Source organism: Cryptomeria japonica, chromosome 5, assembly GCF_030272615.1.
Source record: "Cryptomeria japonica chromosome 5, Sugi_1.0, whole genome shotgun sequence".
In the NCBI taxonomy this organism is placed as follows: domain Eukaryota; kingdom Viridiplantae; phylum Streptophyta; class Pinopsida; order Cupressales; family Cupressaceae; genus Cryptomeria; species Cryptomeria japonica.
In genome coordinates this window covers 140,865,102-140,888,127 of record NC_081409.1, presented here as the reverse complement: position 1 = coordinate 140,888,127, position 23,026 = coordinate 140,865,102, and the positions used below count along the sequence as shown (strand labels likewise).

Below are 23,026 nucleotides of genomic sequence, written 5' to 3'. Positions count from 1 at the left end.
AACTTGGTTAAGGTAGTGGCAGGTAGGGGCAGGTAGTGACTTGAGTGAGAAAAGGAACCAACTTGCATAGTTATGTAAGGTTCTCATTTGTAGTCATATAACCAAGCATATCGTAACACTGCAAATCAGAACCTTATATGACTGCAAGTTAAAGATACAAAACACTGCAGAGTGAAGGAGAGAAAAGAGTATACATATATAGTGGTTATATAGAAGCATTTCTAAAACCAATTGGTAACCCATTAAATAGTCATAGCAAGTTAGATTTCCAACTGGCAACCAAAAATAAGCAGGAATTAAAACGCATCAAATACAAAAGATCAAGCTAAAACAAAGTACTACTAGAATCTCCCAGAAAATTAGCGGAAAAGGCAACCATCCAAAATCCATATAAATGCAAGAAATTGCTCAATTGCACATTCATTATTTAGTACATACCAACAAAAACATGAAGGTGATGTGCCATTACTGGCATAAAAGTCAAATACAATAAACATATGGAGCAAATGTCCTTTAAAACATGCACAGCTCGTAATCACAGAGCATCTTGTTCTGCGGCCACTTCGAATCATCATAAACTCACAATAAAATAGGACAAAAGCATCTGAAATAATATCAAGGTGAATCATCTTTGCCATGATTAAACCGCACGACAACACAAGTAATATTGTCAGCACTTCCCTTGTTGAAGGCGGTTTCAGTCAATTTCCTTGCAGCAGCTTCTGGGTCTTCAATTGATTTGACGAGTGAAACAGCCTCCTACATGTCAAACAAGGAAAGTTGAATAATTAAGATAATTGTTTTAGAAGTAAAAACAAATTAAATCATCACTTAATAAATACAGGTCAGAAGAAACCAACATCATTTGATACGACATCCCATAGCCCATCACTGGCAATCACCAAACAGTCCACATCATCTTTAATAATTTCTTCCTGGCAATTCCAAATACGCAAATCAGTACCATGTACAGTCCATGGTATGCACTCTGTGCAATAATGTATAGTAGTTTTAACTATCAAATAAAACAAATGCTACTCAAAATCCAAATTTCATTTTTGGATCCAGCTGCAAAAGTTTAATCGATAAAATTCGTGCACCCTTGAGTTTAATGATTGAATAAAATACCTGTATCTCAGGTTCTGCAACAACAAAGCGTTTAAGCAACCGATTACCAAATGCACGAGAGACAGCCAGCACTCCTCCCACCCTCCATGTGCCTGGAAGGAAACTAAACTGTAGATATTAAGTTCCCCTGAGCGTGGAAGGATCTCTATATACTTATAAATTATAATGAAGAAACTGTTTTCATGAGTAGAAGTTCTCTCCAAAATGAAAATATTCATTTCAGTATCATCAATGCAAATCACGCATTTTAAGTAGCGTATAAAGTTAAACCCTTTCACAAGTTATATTGGAAAGGGAAGACTTATTACTATTACCAGCCCACATAACATTGCCTCCAGCTTGCTCAATACGCTGGCGTTCATCACTCCTGTTTGGTTTATGGTCTTCAGAAAGAGCAACAGCTGTGATTTAATTTTCCAAGGGGGATTGTTAGCTACACAAAATTACCATCTGAACCAAGAAAACGAACCAAAAATAACCTCCTCTGCTATTCTCCTACTTGTACCTAGTAATGCAAATTTAAAAAATAGATCTTTGTAACTAGAAAGAATTCAATCAAGGACTTCATTTATAGCCAAACTTCGATTTATTTGAAAATCAAAAGAGAAAAGCTAAATTACAAGGTGCAAAAAACAGCCAGAATAATTGAACTCAAAAAGATACCTTAATACATCTATCTAAAAGAGCAAGATACCAATAACAAATCTAATTTCTTTTTTGATAATTAATGAGGTTTCTATTGGGGTGGTCATCCTTGAAAACACGATAGTAAAACTGATTACAAGCAAAAAAAGGAAAAAGCTGAAACAGACAGAAAAATACAGGCCAAAACAAACAGCTACATAAGCACACGAAGGAGCATAAGACTCTAAACACAAACCAAACAACAAAACATTACACCAGATAGAGATCAACCAATCCATGACACGAACAACAAAGAACAAAAGGAGACCCAAAAACCCCACCTTACGACTGAGTAACACATGAACCACCAACATCTTGAGCACCATCCAGAAAACCCTTTCCAGGCACGATTGCCACAGATATTCTCCATAGAGATAGATATTGGGCTTTCCTTACAGTCGTCCAACGGTTAAAATTTCACTCCATGAATTTACCCACATGCGTTTAATGGCCCAGACCAAAATCCTGTGTTCTAGCTATGGGAGGGTGAAAGCACTAGTGACCTCCAGCTTCTACCAAGTATGGATGACAAGCAAATTCTTGATCACCATCCTTAAGGTGAGGCAGATATCACTAAACTCTCCCAGCTGATGATGGAACAACATCTGCTTCTGTGAACCCTGCCACAGAAGAAGCCCCATCATCAGGTAACAACAAGTGCACCACCTGGTTCTGAAATCCATGTACTCCAGCTTGCACTCCCATCTTTTTCAAAAATTCATGCAGAATAGTTGTTCTCGAATGTCTGGAACCTGTGTCAATGATTCCTTGCAGGCTGAGGATACAGTTGAGCAGGCTAAGAGAGAATGCATCCAGTCACTAGAAAATAAGCTGCAGATCAGACACTGAGCCCCTGTAAAAGAGTTCCCTAGGTTTACTAGAAACCCTAAGCCTAGCCATAGGAACCAGCTACCAAAAGGAATGCACAGACAAACTCCACACCCACACCCAACAGACCTGCGGAGAGGAAAAAGCAAAGAACAAAACCCTAGACAGAAAGAAACAAATCACCAAGAAAAGCTTACTGAAGAGCCTCCCCATGAGCTGGCTTCACAGGGGACATACACACAAATTTAGTTACAGCATCCTCAGCAAGCCACAGATAGCAAGCCCCCTCCAATAGAGCACAATAATGAACAAATAATGTTGTGATGAGCATACGGATAGCCAACACCATTTCTGTCATGCCCCCGATCATGTCATAATGGATATAATAATAATAATAATATTCACTATCACTCAGTAATAAATAAATGAATTGAGAAAATTGTCTTAATTAATAAGACTTCACAGTTTTCTAACACTTAAGCTATTCCCTTGGTCAGCAATCTGCAGTATTATCAAAAGTTTAACAAGACGTCTCTAACCCAGCATCAATGCATAAATAAATATCAGCGATCTATTTGAATTTATAATACTCCCAACACAATAAGTAAGACACATATTTGGTAAATGAATGATATTAAGGAGCAATTTCATTAAGACCTAAGTTACCGGATTTGGCACCGGAAGCCCGGATGCGGGTCCAGGTCCGGGTTTGTGCCAGGACCTGTGCGGCCCTTGGTTCGCTGCAGCTCTGCCAAAAAATCCTGTCTGTTTTTTAACCAAAAACATTTGACATCTGGCCAGAAGAACATAAGCAACAGGAGCAGCATTTCTGCAGACCAGAATAGACTGTGCGCAAGTTTATCGAGGCACCATTATACATATTATCAATTATTATACGGGTTTATTAACTTCAAAAAAATTATAATTTCAATGATATATATATTATATATATCACTATATAATATAATATGATATAATATATTATATTATTATAAATTTAAATTAATTAAATATATCTATTATGCCCGTTAAGAGGCCTGGCTGGGTAAATTCAGCTTCATAAGAGCCAATTGAGGTTGCCTGGGAAAAACAATGGAGGGATGGTTGAAAATTAATTTTGATGGAGCATCTAAAGGGAACCCTCGGCCGTCAGGAGCAGGTTTCATTGTTTGAGATTGGAATGGAGACGTGTTGGCTCTTGGGGCGAAGAAGTTGGATGATGGTACAAACAATGTAGCCGAAGCTTTAGCAGCATTAATGGCTGTTAGATTTGGCAAGAGCAAACTTTTAAAGACAAACCATAATGACTGCATTGTCCGGAGCAAGGATGTGAAGGAGGGCAGCGGAGTTAAGACGACATTCTGCATTTATGGCTGAAGTTGTAGAGATAGTTATTTTTAAATTTAGCATGCCCTCTTTTCTCGATGTTTCGACAGACTTTTCGTGCTGAAGAAGCATGTGAGAAAGTGTGGTGTAGGGTGGTGGCACTATGGCAGTAGAGAAATCATGGAGGCAAATTTTACTCTGAAAACAAATAAGCAATTGTGCCCTTTCTTCAAGGAGGTGACTGAAAGGAGATTGAAGGGAATGTTTATTTTTAAAGATGACACAGTGGTTAAATGTGTGCAGTTGATCTTGGGTAAGGTATTTGGTGATTTGAAACATAGGTATCGAACAAACATGGATGTTTATCCATTAATCATGCCATGGGGACTGGATTTGGGTGAATCGGAGCAAATGGTGAAGTGGGTAATGGAGTCAATTGTGCACAGAGATTTTTTGGAGGGAATGGACTCAATTTTGTAGTGGGCAATACCGGGTGAAGGTTTTGATGTCCGTGAAAGAGTAGAAAATGTTGATCATGAGTGTATTGGGAAATGCATTCCCTTTGTACGCTGGCCGGAGGGGCACTTCAAAGCACGTCGTAGAGAGGAGGCCAGACATAGCTGGGAAGCACTAAAAGTCTTTGTGCAATTGATGGAAGTGGATGCGTTGATTGAGCAAGCAAAGGCAGAAGCAGAGGGGTCAGGTCGCAAAGAGCTTCAACCACGGAAGAGAAAGGCAGCGGGTAAGCAGATGGATGGTGCAAACCCAGGGAGCTCGCATGGTGCAAGATAATGATTCTCCCTCTACCCTGCAATGAAATTTTCGGTGTTTTGTTGTATTGTCTTGGGGTCTTGCGTCTTGGGGGTTAAGCCCTGTCTTTGGGGGATCGCTGGGAATTTAATTAAGGGCAGCAATTGATAAAATCAGCATTAATTCCAAAGAGCCACAAACTAAAGAAGAGGCAGCGGTCAGATTGGAAGAGACGCTTCAATTGAAAAGGTAGTGATCTTGATAGGTGTGACCCTTCATCCCTTCTTAAGATCAGCATTAATTCCGAAGAGCCACGAATTAAGGAAGACGCAGCGGTCAGGTTGGAAGAGAAGCATCAATTGAAAAGGTAGTGATCTTGGTAGGTGTGACCCTTCGTCCCTTCTTAAGAGATATTTCAGACAGATCTTCATGGAGAGAAAGGCATCGAACAGATGGAAAAAAACATTTATTTATTTGATCCAGATGAGATATTTGGAGAAGTGGATTTCTCTCTGTCATATAAAACTGAGTATAAGCAGCCAATCAGGCTGTAATAAGACGAATATCAGATCTATACACCAGCAAGTATTTGGTGTGCAATAGGGGCAAAAATATCATCCATCTATAATCTTTGATGTAGATTTTGTATCAAGTTTGTAAATCTAGTATGTTTCTTCAAGTGTGTCTATTCTTTATTCCTGTAAACAGTTATTAATAAACTTCGTAAATCTAGTATGTTTCTTCAAGTTTGTCTATTCTTTATTCCTGTAAACAATCATTACGGAAATGGAGGGAAATATATTAGAGGAGAGGTGGTAGACAGGGTTCCCCCAAATTAAGTAGGCTACCCCAAGCAATGTAATCATCAAGGTGGGTGTTCCAGCCACTTGTGGGCCAAGGGGTGAGTTATCTTGGTTAGACACTGCGTGCTCTTGGGCTTAATTGGGCTGAACAGTCTTCCTCAATGAACCAAGTTCCCTCAAATCAAGTAGGCCACCCCAAGGGACGAATCATCAAGGTGGATGTTCCTGCTGCTTGTGGGCCAAGGGACGAGTTGTCTTGGTTAGATGCCGTGCACTCTTAGGCTTAATAGGGCTGAACAGTAACTAGGCACCCTTTATGGCTTTCCACTCCAAACACTACTATGGTTGATTTATGGAAATGGAACCATTGGTGCTAAATTTCTAAGATCAACAAGTTGCATGGTTTATCTAAGTAGGTTAAGATGATTATTGATATATATATATGCATTTATATTTGTTGTTGGATTCCTAACCTTAATAATGAATAGTCTTATGAATTATTTTTCAAATGTTATTTGACATGGATGCAGGACCTAAACCAGGAGTTATTTTGGTCACGACACTCTATTGGTAAAGATATAATTCTACCTATTACATTCCTTATTTCAGTTGAATTTGTTATTTTAGGGCAAGATCCAAGATCATCCCAAAAGGGGACATTACAATCTCATAAATAGGAAAATTGGGTTATTTAATTTCATTTTTTTCAAATGCAAAATTCACAATACCTAAACATTATTGCACATAGTGCACACCATGGAGACTGCATTATTGCTAAGGGAGGCCAAGACCAAACCCAAGCCTCCAATGACTCACTAACCAACACCGAGAATGTGGATTGGCCAACCCTCTTATTGGCTAAAAGATCAGCAACCTTCTTACCTTCCAGAAGTCATCAACAACAAAGATATCATGAAAGGATTTATAAATGGCCCAAGGCCGCCTCCAACAAACTCTTGCATTTCCAACTTAGACAATTCAGCCTAGTCAAAAGCAAAGAAAATTTAAAAAAACATGTCAAAATCATAAATATATATACACACACACAAGTATACATTCGAGTGTGTGTATTTGCAGCAGAAACAACATTCATATTTCTACTATTTTAATTTTGATATACAGAAATATTTGTAAACCTTACTAAATAATAAAATTCATATAAATATAATAATGATTAATTCTAAAATATATTTATATAATAATATAGAAATATTATAATATATAATTATTAAGAATTTAATATTAATGTATGAAATTTTATTATTTTAATATATTACTATAAATATCATATTAATATATAACTGCAATATTATATAGAAATGTTAATAATATAATATTATAATATAAATAAATTATCAACAAGATCGATCTCAACCAGGCTTAGCAGTTCATTAATCAGTAAGTCAATACTCTTACCTCTGCTTTCATGGAGATGTGATCTCCATTGGAATGCAGAGGTGTCGAATGTTCCAATCTGTCAGTGACGATTACTTCATAGATCTCCAGCACCACAAACCCATGTTCTTTGAATGCGCTCACCAAAAAGGGATTATTCAGTGCTTGGGTCTATTCAGTGGCATCTAGAAGCTTGGCCCTCAGATCCAGTAAATTATTAATATATTAATATAGTATTAAAATGTATAGAATATCTATATGTAAGAATAAAGCATGATTTAAGTATCTATATTTTTTATATTACTTATTAAATAACCCATATTTTTTTAAGAATTTGTAAATTAATTATTAATAATAATATTAGTTTTAAAAGACAATTTGATGTAATGAACATCTGATGTGTAAAATCCATACACTATTACAAACCCCTGGTTGCCATTGTAGCTACTCCTCTCGGCACAGAGAAGAAAACCCAACACCATTATATGTGTTTCATACCATAGAGACCAGAACAACACCACCATTTTGGCCTCCTACCTTGCAAATTCCTTAACCATAGTTGAATAAAAAAAAAATTCATGCTTGACGAATGGAAAATATTATGGAAAGTACAAGTTATGTTCACTGAACAACTATCAGCTTCTATAACTTCAAGAATACACAATCTGAAAAGAAAAAAAAAATCTAAAAGTGGTAGCATTGTTGGGTACTCTTGATAGTGCCAAGGGTGCTTGTTTCAAGTACCAACGTATCATGCATGAAACACCAGCAATGTAAAGGTTTGCAGGCCAAGGAACGAAGATGGAAGGTCAATTCCCTGCCTATTCTAAGCTAACTCTAACTAAAGAAGAAAAAACAAAGACATCCTTGAAAGTAAAATACAAAAAGCATAAAAAGCTATAAGCCAGGAATAGGCTTCCCTCCACTATCAGGTCAGAGCGTCGCAACTCACCACGCAATAGTCAACACGACAGCATCACTTGCTCCACTAACTAGTCAAAGCTTCACAACTCAACACGCAATAGCATCACACAGCATAAGCATGTGTCAGGCATTACAAAACATACACAAATAAACATCAGAATGGCTGGAGTAACAACCTCATGGATTGCACACTTTGAAAAAATAGCACTCTGCATGTATCTGAAGGATTAGCCACCTGGACACACATTGAGCTCCTCTAGGACCAGAAAACAGAAGATAATTCACAGCCCAATCTAAAGCAATATAAGCTGCATACAATCCAACCTCAGAGACAAACAATCAAGAGCACAGACCTCTTGTAAATAATCCACCCTGCTTTACATTTGAAATGTCTGAGAACTATATAGAAGTGGAGAAGAGAGAAGCAGAAAAGGAGGAAAAAGGAGAGGCTAAGAGCCACTATAGGTGACTTAACCAGCATTTGAATTTCAAGATTGTCAGCTTCCTGGAGTTGCGTTTATGATTGTAGCTTGCCTACAAGTTGCCACCTTAATATCATTTCTTTGGCCCATGTGATTTCCTTTTGCAATATCTATCAGATAAACAGATAATAAATATTTCACCTAGCCTTTACAACCTCACTTGTATGAAATCACTTACTTGCCCTGTGAAACTCATTTACCTGCATGATTTATTTTGAGAAATATTCTTACACACTAAAATCTTGTTTTGCAAATGCATTTCGATAATCTCATTAAACACTAGCTGCCTTTTCGTGACAATGTTTCCTCTGACATTTGATCGCAAATATTTTCTCAATCTTGCTTCACTTGTTTACGAGCTTCCTTCCTTTATACTTGCTCTTGATATATTAAACCTCTTTAATATCTCCTTTAATTTTTCTTGTCACATTCCCACTCACTTTCATATTTTAATTTACCTACCACCTCTTTAAAATATTGAAGTCCAAACTTTATTAAAATCTTTCCCATTTCATAGCTTTCAACTTCTACAAAACGGATTTTCAAATTAGAATTTGATTGTGGATTGAAGCAGAACCCTGGCAGACCTTAAATCTCCTTGTGGGCCATGATGGATGCACTATGGAGCTCAATAAGGTCGATTGAGTACTACAGAGTTTCTTAGGCCAATATTTAATTGCAAGGATTAAAATATACCAAAACTTGCCAACTCACTTTCCATGGACCAATGGTGAGGCTTTTCTTTCATTCTTCTTTGCTTTCCTTTCTAAACCCATGCAAAGCGTTGATTGGGGTTGATCAGAGAATGCAGATTAAATCTCAAATACAAAAGCATTTTACGTTATATTTCTCTAGCATAGGATGCAGGAAATAAAATAATATATCTCCTAACTTTTGGTGGACCCCAGTGATTACTCTTACCCAATAGCAAAAGTGCGTTGTCTTTTATTTTTGCCTTCCTCTCAAACTCTTGGTGAGTTTGGCATACATCAATTTTATTAAATGAACAAGGCAGACTTAACTTTATTCCTAAGGCATTTCCCTTCACTTCTCTTGGGCAAGTATTAAATTAACATTTTGGCCAATTGCAACGATTTATAATACTTAGCTTCCTAAAACATTTACCCCCCAGGAGCCATTGGATTGATCATAGATCAACAGAGCGAGCTAACATCAGCCTTTATGCTTGGTTAAAATTTGAGATACTTCAAATTTACTTCTCGTACAACTCCCACACCATTGCTCAAGCTGATCTTCATTCCTCCGCATTAATTTCTAAAATGCTTTGCATTGCATTTTCAGTTTCTTTTTATTTTTACTTTCTGCCTTTCTCATTCTTCGCACCATGGTTGAGGAGAAATGTGCCTTATTACACTGCTCATGCCCAGAACATTTTAACAAATGTTATGCCACCTTTTATTATTAGCTTGGGTGAGGTGTATGGCTGCACCACATCAATAATTGGCTGTGCCATCTTTTGTTTGGTTGAGTAATTATGCCTGGCACCTCTCGTTTGCAGTTTTAAACTCCATTTTATGACACTTATTGTGCCTTCCTTGGCTTGCATCCGTTTCCTTGTGCAAGTGTAAATTCCTTTAATATATGTTTCTATTATGATGCACAAGGTCTATATCCTGTCCCATTGGATTGCCCTGATGCTGGAGGACCTTAAAATGGCATGTAATATCCTTTACCTTTGAATCATCTGTACAATGCCATCTAGGCCTTCATAGAATTATTATTTGTGCCAAAACTCTTGCAAGCCATTGATAGATTTGTGCAAACAAAAATATCTCTGAATTGGAATCTTCATACTGCATACCAAATGTTCCTGCAATCCTCAATAACCTTGCTCTGAAGCCTTGATCTTCTTTCTGCCTTTGGCCATCTGCAGGACGAGAAATATAGCATCTCTCTGCAACTCTTCCATTCATGAGAAACTGAGATTTAATGGTGTGCATTATTTGCACAACAAGCATAAGAATTTGAAATGATCCCCGCATTCATTGGTCAATGCAATAGAATTAGATTGCAATTTGGATTCCTTCTACAAGGATACTTGATCTTCATATAGTTTAGCAATGATTATGAATTTCAAGTGAAAAAGCTTGGTTGCATGACCAACAAGAAATGCTGTGATGGATACTACAAAAATGTTTGGTTGCATGACCAACAAGAAATGTTGTCACTGATATTCTTTACTATTATGAGATGACTTAGAGATTGAATATGGCAACATAGAAATTTCAACAAAAAACACAGATAACTGCAACTTGCCAGAACCTAAAGATGAATTCAAGTTACAAGAGCATATGGTTTGATCCATAAAGCACCATGCCAAACAACAAATGAAAAGGGACAAGCTCCATTTTCTAACAAAATGGGGCCCCGTGAAGAAAAACAGAACTGTGTTGTATTTTTTAATAGTCTCAAATCCATTTTTAAGATACTTGACTTTGACAAAACTAGAATATATATGTTACCATACTCGCTTCTATTGCATATACCAAGTCTGACAGCAAAACTATTCCAAATTCCAAACCAAACATGTCACTAATTGTGTTATCGTCTTATTGAGCTTCAACATCAAAGGTGTAATTCCAAACCAAACATGTCACCAATTGCACTATCGTCTTACTGAGCTTCAACATCGAAGGCATAAAGCATGCCAAGCAACTTTGTACACACAAGGACCAGAAGGCCATTTTATCCAAAAATGACAAGCTATAGTAAATGTAGATGGAATTGAGATGCAAATTAACAACAAGGTATGATGAATATAAACTATGCATGGAACCCAATGGATCTTCATATTGGTTTTCACTCCAGCAGGATAATATCAATAAGCATGGCACTATCTGTAACAGTTTCTGGAAGCATGGCACTAGTTATAAGATTGACTCTAGCCACATCAGAGAACTGTGTGCTACATATATAAAATGGAATCCAACAGACATCCAATACAAGAAGCATAGCAGTGAAGTCACCTTCGCCTGCTTTCAGTATTACTGCTCGTGAATCTCCCACATTGGCAACATAAAGGCGATCCCCTACTAATACAGCAGTTGAAGCAGTTGAACCATCATCTCTATATATACTACTCTCTTCCTTTAAGAATTCAGAATCAGTTTGCTGATACGTTTCAGCTGCAATTTTAGAAGTGAAAAAGCTTACAAATGAGGATCATGGTAAACAAAGATGATTTTTCTAAAATATTTAGTTGTAAGAAACCATTTGCAAATGAACGCACTTATAGCTATCTGGTGTCAGAAATCTGCACGCACTTAAAGCCAGCTTGGTGTCTGTGGCAAATTGGGGATGCTTTATCAAATTGTCGAAAAGGTGATGCTTCAAATATTCAGCAGCACGAGAACCTCCATGACCTGAAAGGAGAAAACAAGTAAGACTGTAAGAGTGCATAAAGATTAGAGATTATTGGCCTCATATACATATAAAAGCAAGCTACTGGGCATGTAGAACAACAGAGTAACTTTTTAATAAAAAGAAAAGCTTTTAGAATAGAATTTTGAACAAGAAATCAGCTTAACTCAGAACTACAGGAATAAAGTGCAAGAGCGAGAAGCTTACCATCAAACACACCAAATAAGCCAACCATCTGATCATCTACCTTTGAAATTTTTGCATCATAGAAATCCTCCATTGTTGCTCTCTTTCCTTGGAAGCTAGAATATCCAAAGGTAATTCGCCTATCTTCACTGAAAATTTACAACAAAGACATTTTGTTGACAATCATATTAACAACCAAACAACTATGAGTTTCAAATGCAAAAACAGAGCTCTAAAAATACAACTGAAAGGAGTAAAACATGTCAGTGTTTAAATTAAATGATCATTTGAACATTTTTGGCAACATTTGCATTAAAACAATGAGGACTGATTGTTTGCCTGTTTCTCTTTGTTATTTTAAACACTAGGTATATTAACCAGATTTATCTAATTGATTATGCCCTAGGTTGTATTCAGATTTAGTGAACCAACATAGATTAAATTGTGCTCTAGATTGTAATCAGATTTGCAGTATTTTAGGAAACCAATATAGATTAAATTGTGCCCTAGATTGTAATCAGATTTGCAGTATTTAGTAAGTCAACATAAATCAGAAATAGAGCAGAAGACAAACAAGCATACCCTGGGAAAACCTCCAAGGAGGAAAAACCCAGCATGAAAGACCCACAAGTCAGATTATATATTCTCCATATAAGTACAATACTTAGCTCGAATCTGACCTTCACATATCAGATCTGTCCTTGTATGCTTCAATGACTTGCATCAAATCTACTATGTCCCTTTGGACAATTTCACACCAAGCAGAATAAGTTCGCCCTCTTCCTTAAGTTCGCACAGCAGAGCTAAATCACCTTTGATATGATTTTTGCTTGATTGAAATGACTTACAAATTGTCATTTATTTATATGCATATTTATTCTTTTGTAGGTCGGCCTCCTTGTAAGTCGGCCTCCTTATAAATTTTGGCGCCAATGTCATTTTGGGAGAATTTAGTGTGGCGTGATGAATAAGGATGGGGTTACGTTATTTAGGGTAGGACCTGGTCCTAAAAGGTGGTTCGGATGTTGCCTTAAGGCAATCCGAACCCCTATACCCCTAGTTACAAACAACACTCTTAACTTGAAATACAAAACCTTGAATGCCTTTTGTCCACACTGTTACTTTTCATCTATAGATGTCATTATGTATTTATTCCATTTTAATGGCTTTCAAACTGTGAAACTGTGTCATTTTAATCATCTAATTGTGATTATAGAAGAATTACTATGCAAGGTATAAATGGCATTTTCTAACAGCTGATGTCACAAAAATGATGTTTGACAGGCATAAGTGTCCTTCAAGATTTTTAATTTTTTTGCCTGCATGACATCTAGAGGGGGGAAAATAAAACAAGTATGTGCCAACTGGTCATATTCTCAGTTGACTCAAATACTAGAGACCTTTTAGATGGACAACCAAATTCAGTACATCAAACCCTCTTGTTGTGTATGCAAAGCTAGACAACCAAGCTTTGACAGTTTTTAATGTCCTACGCCTCACCAACTCAAAATAAATTTTACAAGACAGACCAGCAATTCATGTTGGTATTGAGTCATTGACTAAAACATAAGAAAACTTTTGGGTTGACAACTTTTGGGTTGACACCCAATTTGGTAGATAAAACCCTCTTGCTGTGTAAGCAGGGGTGAGACTGTTAATCTTTTATAGTTTACGGTGTGTTGATGTGATGAACCCTTGCTGGTTCAATTCTTCAATCTGCTGTAATTTATTATTTTTTTTGTGTTTTTTATTATTAGAGATGGTCTTTCAAAAATAGACAGAAGTTGCAAACGGGTTTCTTTAATTTTCAACACATATTGAAAGAATACATGAAATTAATCAGCTGAACAATAAATTGGAGAATTAAGAATCATACCCATAGGTCCTTAGCCAATTTATTGAATTAAAAAGATTCATTCAGCAACTTACAAAGTTCTGATTTTTTATTCTGGAAACAATTCAGAATTGCTCTTATTAAGAAACTAGACGCCCAAACAACATGAAAGATGGCGCCAAGATGAGCAAATTGTGAGTCTTGGAAAAGAGACGCCCAAACTCACAAGGAACAGCAATAACAAAGAATTAAACCCTATCACCAATCTGCCTGAAGAAGTCAGATCTGCCTGCAATAATCACCAATTTGACTTCTGAATGAAGCCAACCACAGCTGCAACAATTTGACTGATCTTTCACAATCTTATCGTTACCATGCACTGAAGAATGGACGTTCTCCAATGAAGAATCCAATCTGAAACCCTCAAGCTCCAAAACCCAGAGAGAAATGAGATAACAAGTTTTCAACAATAATGAATTTGATTCTCAAAAGGGGTGGCTTTATGCAAAACCCACGATTTGCCATTTAGGGTTGCTTTTAGGGTTGTAAAAAATTAATAAGTGTTAAAACACTTTTCAATATGGGTGCCCAACTATAGAGAAAATTAAAAAAGTCACTTAAAAAAATTTAAGTGAAATATTTTATTAAAAAGTCAATGTGACTTTATAATAAACGTCATTAATTAAATATAACCTATAATCCACTAAAAAATTAATCTCTCTCAATATGACTCCAAAAGATGAACCGTCAGAAGCTGGAGATAAAGCTCACAAAACCCATGTGACCAGGGGCCTATCTAAAAATAGCCAATTTCCCATCTAAAAATAGCCAAAATGCTATAAATAGCAAATCCCTCAATCGGAGTCAGAAACTGCTCAAACGAAGCCTGAACTGAACCCAACACTGAACTGAAGAACATCATCCTCCATCCAATGTCTCCATGACCCTTTGTCCATACCCTATTAGCCTATGAGGGTCCAAGAAATAAGCTAACTCATCAACTCTAAAGTCCTAACTAGGATGGGGACATCACAATCCGCCCTTCTTGAATTTGCTTGTCCTCAAGCAAAATCAATGTTGGATGTTGTAAAAAGCTATCACTCTCCCAAGTAGCATCCTCTATCGGCAGATCCTTCCATTTAATCAAAAATTCCCTAATGACACTTCTCTGCAAATGACGCTCTCTGAACTCCAAAATGGCCTCAGGTACTAGCACTAACTTCCCCTCATCATCCAAGGGAATTCCCTGATGACACTTCTCCGCAAATGACGCTCTCTGAACTCCAGAATGGCCTCAGGTACTAGCACTAACTTCCCCTCATCATCCAAGGATGGTAAAACTGCAGAAGGAACTATACGTTGTACCAATGCCTTCTTAAGGCATGACACATGGAACACATTATGAACCTTACTATCTGCCGGTAAATCTAACTCATAAGCCACCTGGCCAACTCGCTTGGTAATCTTGAAAGGACCATAACAACGTGGCTTGAGTTTCTTTGAACCCTTCTTCCTAAGAGAGGACTGTCTATAAGGTTGTAGCATCAAATACACCATATCCCCAATCTCAAAAGTTCGCGCAACCCTCCTCTGATCAGCATATTGCTTTTGTTGATTTTGAGCCTTCTGAATATTATCACAAAGTGCTCTCATAATATCTTGGTTCTCCTGTAACAGATTCCCAGCACTCGGTACTCTGCAATTGCTCATCAATAAATCCAAAAAACTAAGAGCATCATACATCCATACAAAGCTCTGAAAGGTGTCATCTGAATAGTCATGTGGTGAGTGCAATTATAACAATACTCACACAAATGTGACCACTCCACCCAAGCCTTTTGCTGCCCTGAAATGTACTTTTGCAGTTATCCTTCCACCCATTTGTTGACAATCCCTGTCTGGCCATTAGTCTGGGGGTGGTAACTAGTACTCGGAGTGAGCTTTGTCCCGCAAAGACTGAATAACTCCTGCCAAAAGTGACCCATGAACCTATTGTCCCTATCACTGACAATACTCTGAGGTAAACCATGCAATTTGAATACCTCACAAAAGAAAAGATCAGCCACCTGTGCAGCTGAATAAGTAGTCGTGATCGAGAAGAAATGTGCATACTTATTCAACCGATCAACTACCACATAAATGTTGTCTCTCCCTTGAGCTTTCGACAAGCCCGTAATAAAGTCCATAGACACGCATTCCCACTTCCTATCAAGAATAGTAAGTGGCTGAAGTAACCCCGCAAGAAAGTTGTGCTCCTGCTTGTCCTGCTGGCAGATAGAACATTCTCTGACGTACTAAAGAACATCAGACTTGAGACCCTTCCAAGAGAAACTCTCTCATACCTGCCTATAGGTCTTAAAGTAACCAGGATGTCCAACCATAGGTGAATCATGGAAAGTCCTCAATACCATGCGCTTCACCTTAGAACTTGGGACTAGAAATATCCTCTCTTTGTAAATGATGAGATCATTCACAAGAGAGTACCTGTTGTCATGTATTGTCCCATCAATAATACTAGAGGCCCATGGATTCTTGGCATACTCTGCTATAATCAAGTGTTTCCAATCTTCAAAAACAACTGCCATGGAACTCAAATGGGGACGACGAGATAAAGCATCAACAACAATGTTCAAAGTCCCTTTGACATAGGAGATGTCAAAATCATAAGATTGTAACTTGCTAACCCACTTATGTTGACACTCATTTAGATCTCGTTGTCCAAGGAAATGCTTCGAGCTATTATGATCAATTTTGACACAAAACTTGCTGCCAACTAAATACTGCCTGAACTTAGCCATTGCATGCATGATAGCCAACATTTTCTTATCATAAATACTATAGCTCCTCTCAGGACCCCTAAGCAACCTGCTCTCGAAAGCTATAGGATGACGATCCTGCATAATTACTGCACCAATACCCTCTCCACATGCATCACAATGAAGCTCAAAAGGTTTGGTAAAATCTAGTAAAGCAAGAACTGGACATGCAGTCTTCAATTGCTTGAACTTCTCAAAACACTCCTATGCTAGAGGTGTCCAAACAAATGCACCCTTCTTTGTCAAATCAGTAAGTGGTGCGGCATGCCATGAGAAACCACTAACAAACCAACGGTAGAAGGCATATAACCAACAAATCCCTTGAGCTGAGTCAAGGTCTCAGGCGTAGGCCAATCAACAATGGCACGAACCTTATCTGGATCCATGCGAACTCCCTCTCTATTGATTATGTGACCCAAATACAAAAGTTCTGCCATTCCCAATGCACACTTGGACTCCTTGGTGAAAAAGGTCTCCCTGTCAAGTATGCCTAAAACAATATTCCAAGTAAACCAGGTGCTCCTCCCAAGTCCTACTGTAAACCAAAATGTCATCAAAGAAAACCAAAACAAATCTCCTCAACTGAGACTAGAAGACCCTATTCATAGTGGACTGAAAAGTAGCTGGTGCGTTGGTTAACCCAAAAGGCATAACCAAAAACTCAGTGTCCACAATGACATCTAAATGCAGTCTTCTCAATATCCTGCTCCCTAACACTGATCTATGATAACCTGTCCTCAAGCCAATCTTAGAGAAATAACAAGCTCCGTGAAGCTCATCTAACAACTCATCGATGCGAGGAATGGGATACCTATTCTTTATCATCCTATTTAGCATACTGTAATCAATGCACATTCTAAGTGTGCCATCTTTCTTCTTCACCAAAACAACTGATGAAGCGAAAGGAGACTTACTTGGCCTTATGTGTCCCATCGCTAAGTTCTTTGATGGTCTTCTCAATTTCATCTTTCAACCGCTTGGGGTGTCGGTAGGGTGTAATCATGATGAGCTTGGTGCCCTCTTCAAGCTCAATAATGTGCTCTATGCCTCTATCAGGAGGCCTACCAAGAGGTATGTCACTAAACACCTTTGTATGCTTGACTCTAAGCTCCTGAATATCTGAATGGTAAGGTGTTTTATGCTGCTCCTCGTAAGTAGGCATTAGTTTACACTATGCTGCCCAATCCACCATGTCATGTCTGATAAGACTCTCCATTCTTTTAAGAGTGATTAATTTTGAGTTGTTGGCCTTAATAGCTTTAAGAACATGATTAGCCCCATCAACCTTGAATTTCATCTCCATATCTCTAAGGTTGAGTGTAAATTCACCTATTGCATGAAGCCATGACATGTCACGGACCACAACCATGTTTCCCATGTTTACCACATAAAAATCAGCTTTGAATTCATAATTATTGAGTTTCATGGGTAAGTCTGAAATTATTCTATCACAAGTCAGCACATTACCATTAGCAACTTTCACCCTTATGCCTTCAAACTCTTGAGTTTGAATCCCACGCTTCTCCACCAACCTTGCATCTATGAAATTATGAGTTGCACCCGTATCAAGTAGAGAAATGACTCTTTGACCAGCCAACAGTCCACGCAACCTAAAAGAACTTTCTCCTTGCATGCTAGACATATGAGCTTCCCGTAGATCAAATTCTCCTTCATTTTCAACTCCCTTCTCTGAATTTTCAGTCTCTGAATCATCTTGATCAGCTTGCTGGTCTATGTTATCAGTCATGTTTTCTCCCTCATAAAACCACTCCATATTCCTATTTTGACCCTTAGGCTTGAGGGGACAGTCATGGTTTTGATCATAAGGGGCCCTTACAATGAAAACACAGCTTCCTTCTACGCAAATCATTAAGTGTTTCCATGTCCAAAGGTGCTGCAAACTTCTTCCCTTGATCCACATTTTCTGATTTCTTTGGATCAGATTTGTTGTCACTTGTCATTAAATGATGAGGATGGTTTGAAGTTGTTTGGAGTGAACTTACTACGAGAAGTGGTAAGATCCATGCTACGTGCCTTCCTCATGACTTCTTGCAAGGCAAGGGGGTCAAAAGCCTTAATCCAACCCTTCATAGGCTCATAAAGACCTTCAACAAAAAGAATGACCAACCTTCTCTCTGAGATGTTAGTTACCATAACTGAAAGCTTCTGAAATTCACTAATGTAAGATCCCAAGCTGCCCATTTGTTCAGCTAAGCTAAATCCCTAAAATACAACTCTGGATCTATTTTATCAAAACGCTCAACCAATCTGTCAGTGATTTCTTGGTATGTAGTAATAAGATCATGATACAAAGTCACCATCCCATGGTGCCACCAATCATGGGCTACCCCATCCAAATGCAAAGCTGCAAACTTAATAGCATCTTCTTTTGACATAGGATGTAGGGTCAAGAAGGTATCCAACTTGCTAAACCAAGCTTTGGTTGTAACTCTACCGCTGCCATCAAAAGTAGAAAGTATGACCTTGTTGATTGGATATTTGAGATCGTTAGTTTTGATCCAAGGTGATTATTCCAATTCCTGTTATGATCTCTCTTCTGACTAATATACATGTCAAAGTTAAGGTGATCCTTAACTCTCTGTGGTAACCTATCCCACTCATCATGCATTGCCATGATATTATCACCAAAAACCACATCATCTCCAACTTCGGAATCAACCTCATCTTCAAGTTCAGCTCTGACAAAAGTGGGGGCATGTGAATCTGGCATACGTGCATGTGTTAGTCAGACGTGCTCTGGAGTGACCAGCAATACTACCATTCTCTTCGTGATTCTGATCATTACCTTTAGGTATTGAAAGTTGTTGTATGGCGGTAGTCAGTTGTTGCAACACTGTTGCTACCTGTTGTTGTCCACATGCTATACCTCTCATGACCTCCCTTGCCTCGTTGTCATCATTATATGTAGTGTTTCTGGTGGCTTCTTCATTCTAGTCACCCATATTTTCAATTCGGTTTTGACCAAATTGAAATCGGTTTCCCTGTAAACCGAATCTCCTACAAGTATAAAACCTGTGATGCCCACATTGTTGGTGATGCATATAAAATCCCCTAACCCTCCAGGATGGCAGGATCAAAACTCCGATACAACTGTGATGAACCCTTGCTGGTTCAATTCTTCAATCTGCTGTAATTTAATATTCTTTTTGTGTTTTTGATTATTAGAGATGGTATTTCAGAAATAGACAGAAGTTGCAAAAGGGGTTTCTTTAATTTTCAACACATATTGAAAGAATACATGAAATTAATCAGCTGAACAATAAATTGGAGAATTAAGAAGCATACCAATAGGTCCTTAGCCAATTTATTGAATTAAAAAAATTCAATCAACAACTTACAAAGTTCTGATTTTTATTCTAGAAACAATTCATAATTGCTCTTATTAAGAAACTAGATGCCCAAACAGCATGAAAGATGGCGCCAAGATGAGCAAATTGCGAGTCTTGGAAAAGAGACGCCCAAATTCACAAGGAACAGCAATAACAAAGAATTAACCCTATCAACAATCTGCCTGAAGAAGTCAGATCTGCCTGCAATAATCACCAATTTGACTTTTGAATGAAGCCAACCACAGCTGCAACAATTTAACTGATCTTTCACAATCTCACCGTTACCATGCACTGAAGAATGGACGTTCTCCAATGAAGAATCCAATCTGAAACCCTCAAGCTCCAAAACCCAGAGAGAAATGAGATATCAAGTTTTCAACAATACTGAATTTGATTTCTCAAAAGGGGCGGCTTTATGCAAAACCCATGATTTGCCATTTAGGGTTGCTTTTAGGGTTGTAAAATATTAATAAGTGTTAAAACACTTTTCAATATGGGCGCCCAATTATAGAGAAAATTAAAAAGTCACTTAAATAAATTTAAGTGAAATATTTTATTAAAAAGTCAATGTGACTTTATAATAAATGTCATTAATTAAATATAACCTGTAATCCAATGAAAAATTAATCTCTCTCAATATGACTCCAAAAGATGAACCGTCAGAAGCTCGAGATACAGCTCACAAAACCCATGTGACCAGGGGCCTGTCTAAAAATAGTCAACTTCCCATCTTAAAATAGCCAAAATGCTATAAATAGCAAATCCCTTAATCGGGGTCAGAAACTGCTCAAACGAAGCCTAAATTGAACCCAACACTAAACTGAAGAACATCATCCTCCATCCAATGTCTCCATGACCCTTTGTCCATACCCTATTAGCCTACGAGGGTCCAAGAAATAAGCTAACTCATCAACTCTAAAGTCCTGATTAGGATGGGGACATCATAGTTGATGATTTTGGATTGATGTTTATAAGCGAGTGCTGTCATCTAAAAGTAAATTGTACATGTGTGTACCAAAAACATTCAAATTTACACTGACACGAAAAAGATCAACCTTTAGAGTGGACACTCAATTAGGTGGATCAAACCTTCTTACCGTGAAGAGCACTCGGACTACTGGGCACTTACAGATTTTTGTGTCTTAATTACCCTGGGTTAGGGTTTGATACTCAAACTCACCAACTCAAAATAAAAATAAAAATTAATTTTAGCTATTTAAGCAATGTTTCAATTATCCTTTTTCAAAACATCAAAATGCATCGCTAGTTTCAACACCATAAGCCAAACCATATTTTCAGTAGACATGTGACAAGGTTAGTAGACATGTGACAGGGTTGAGGCTGTGATGTAATGATTTACAAATCTGATGATCCCCTTTTCAAAGATAACTACAACCTTGCCCGAGATTAATAATCAATCTATAATTTAAAATAATTCAAAGGAACGTTTGAAAACATCAATACACGTCTACGCACATATATAAAAATGCGTACATGCAGAAGAACAATAAGAAAAAGTTTTAACGTCCATGTATATAATTGCGTGCGCGTACATAAAAATGCATGCATGTATATAAATACACGCAATACACGCGCAAGCAGATATACACACACACACATAGTATAACCAAAGGAAGCAAGGCTTAAAATAAAACTTCTAAAAGGGAATTTATTAAGGTAGTGTTTCAACTTTACCTTTCAGAACATCAAAATATGTTTAGTAAATGGCTTCTGGAAAAAAATCTGCAAACATCAAAATAGATTACAGATTTTTTTCCTGAAGCTTTTAAATGATTTCCATGGACTGAAAAATTTGACTTCGTTAATAAAATACATGTTTAGAAAACCGTAGATACAAAAGCATGGTCTAGGTTCAAAACTGTAACCACATGTTACAGTGCAGCTGATTAATGTTTAATTTTGTAAAGCCCATGTGGCCCCATTTAGTTTTCCAATTAAGACAGCAAATACTTTCGAATCTTCTTTTAAAATGGTAGATCAGTTACAGTTTAGAATTTGACACTTTAGTTCTAGATGAATAGGAAGCTGAAATCATGCCGCGGCTGATAACCACAAATTTGTCACATCGCTGCACATTTTGTCTTCGTTTTTTAACATTTCCCTTAAGAGTTTACCTACAAACTTTGGTAATTACTTAAAACCAACAGAAAAAATCATGGGACCACTGACCACAGAATTTCCCTGAGCGGTGGCTGCTTAAAAATGGGCAAAGCAAATACACAGGACTCCTCTGTTAGCCAACCCGTAAAACTCAGGCAGACATGCGACGTGATTGAGGTTACAACTAAAAGATTTACAAATTTTAAAGAAACATTTAAAAAAGTTTGCACGCATCTTTGCCCAGTATCTACAAATCAGACTATATAAGATCGCTCTTCAAGGAAAGAGCGAATAGGTCGCCCAAGATCTACCGAAGAAAAACAAAAAGCTTGAAAATAATTCCCCCAGAAAGTATTAAAACACCACTCCAATATATAGGCGACAACCAAAAACGGTGAGAAGCAGAGGACAGTGTATAAACCCTATAAAGATCTAGACTTAAGGGAGGATTTACCCATGTCGGGGGAAGGAATAGAGGGTTTTCAGGTCACCGGTTTAATCCGACCGGGCTTAATGATTAACTTAGCTAAACAAACGATATTACTGCTTTTGTCTTACAATATAACAAAATCGAAGCAAAAAAAATAAGAATAAGAAGTACCTGAGTCCACCGCCGCTGATAGTACCGAAATGGTGCCTGTTGGAGGCATCATTATTATTAGAAATATTACTAACAGTATTAATACTGGTGCTGCTACTGTTGTTTTCATTCATGCTTCCACCAAAGGATATTCTCAGCATCTTAACATGAGACGACGACCATTTCAGATCCACAAATGCAACTCTTTTGGTCCAGCAGACTTTGCTGGTTAAAGCTCGCACTGATAAGATCCTCAACGCACCGTGCATCCGTCGCCTTAAGATCTATCTTTACCCTTAAATGCTCAGATGTGATCACTGCTTAAAGACCTGCGATAGTTGGAAACAATGGGCCTGCTCTTCCCCTTTTATTTATCCAGATCTCGGACTCCATATTTTGATTTGATTTTCATTTTATCTCTATTGAAATGCTCTGCAT

At 37.6% G+C, this 23,026-nt stretch overlaps 1 protein-coding gene across 2 annotated transcripts; it reads right to left on the bottom strand.

The window, feature by feature from the left end:
* Positions 1-391: 391 nt before the first annotated feature.
* Positions 392-23,026, bottom strand: LOC131028466 (probable protein phosphatase 2C 59). 2 transcript variants are annotated; one of them, XM_057958749.2, is made up of 8 exons: positions 22,610-23,026; positions 11,909-12,036; positions 11,605-11,703; positions 11,308-11,466; positions 1,443-1,529; positions 1,129-1,220; positions 861-935; positions 392-759 (listed from the first exon to the last, which is right to left on the bottom strand). In XM_057958749.2, exons 1-8 carry the CDS (start codon positions 22,855-22,857, stop codon positions 616-618), a joined length of 1,032 nt encoding a protein of 343 aa, XP_057814732.2. In that variant the 5' UTR covers positions 22,858-23,026; the 3' UTR covers positions 392-615. The 2 variants fall into 2 exon arrangements, with proteins under 2 accessions (XP_057814732.2, XP_057814733.2); XM_057958750.2 differs by lacking the exon at positions 11,308-11,466.

Coding starts and splice junctions, on each gene's coding strand:
- LOC131028466 (XM_057958749.2), bottom strand. CDS start 22,857: ATGCACGGTGCGTTGAGGATCTTATCAGTGCGAGCTTTAACCAGCAAA. Junction 11,467..11,604: donor AGACACCAAGCTGGCTTTAA/GTGCGTGCAGAT, acceptor CTAAAATTGCAG/CTGAAACGTATCAGCAAACT. Junction 1,530..11,307: donor AATACTGAAAGCAGGCGAAG/GTGACTTCACTG, acceptor ATTAAATCACAG/CTGTTGCTCTTTCTGAAGAC.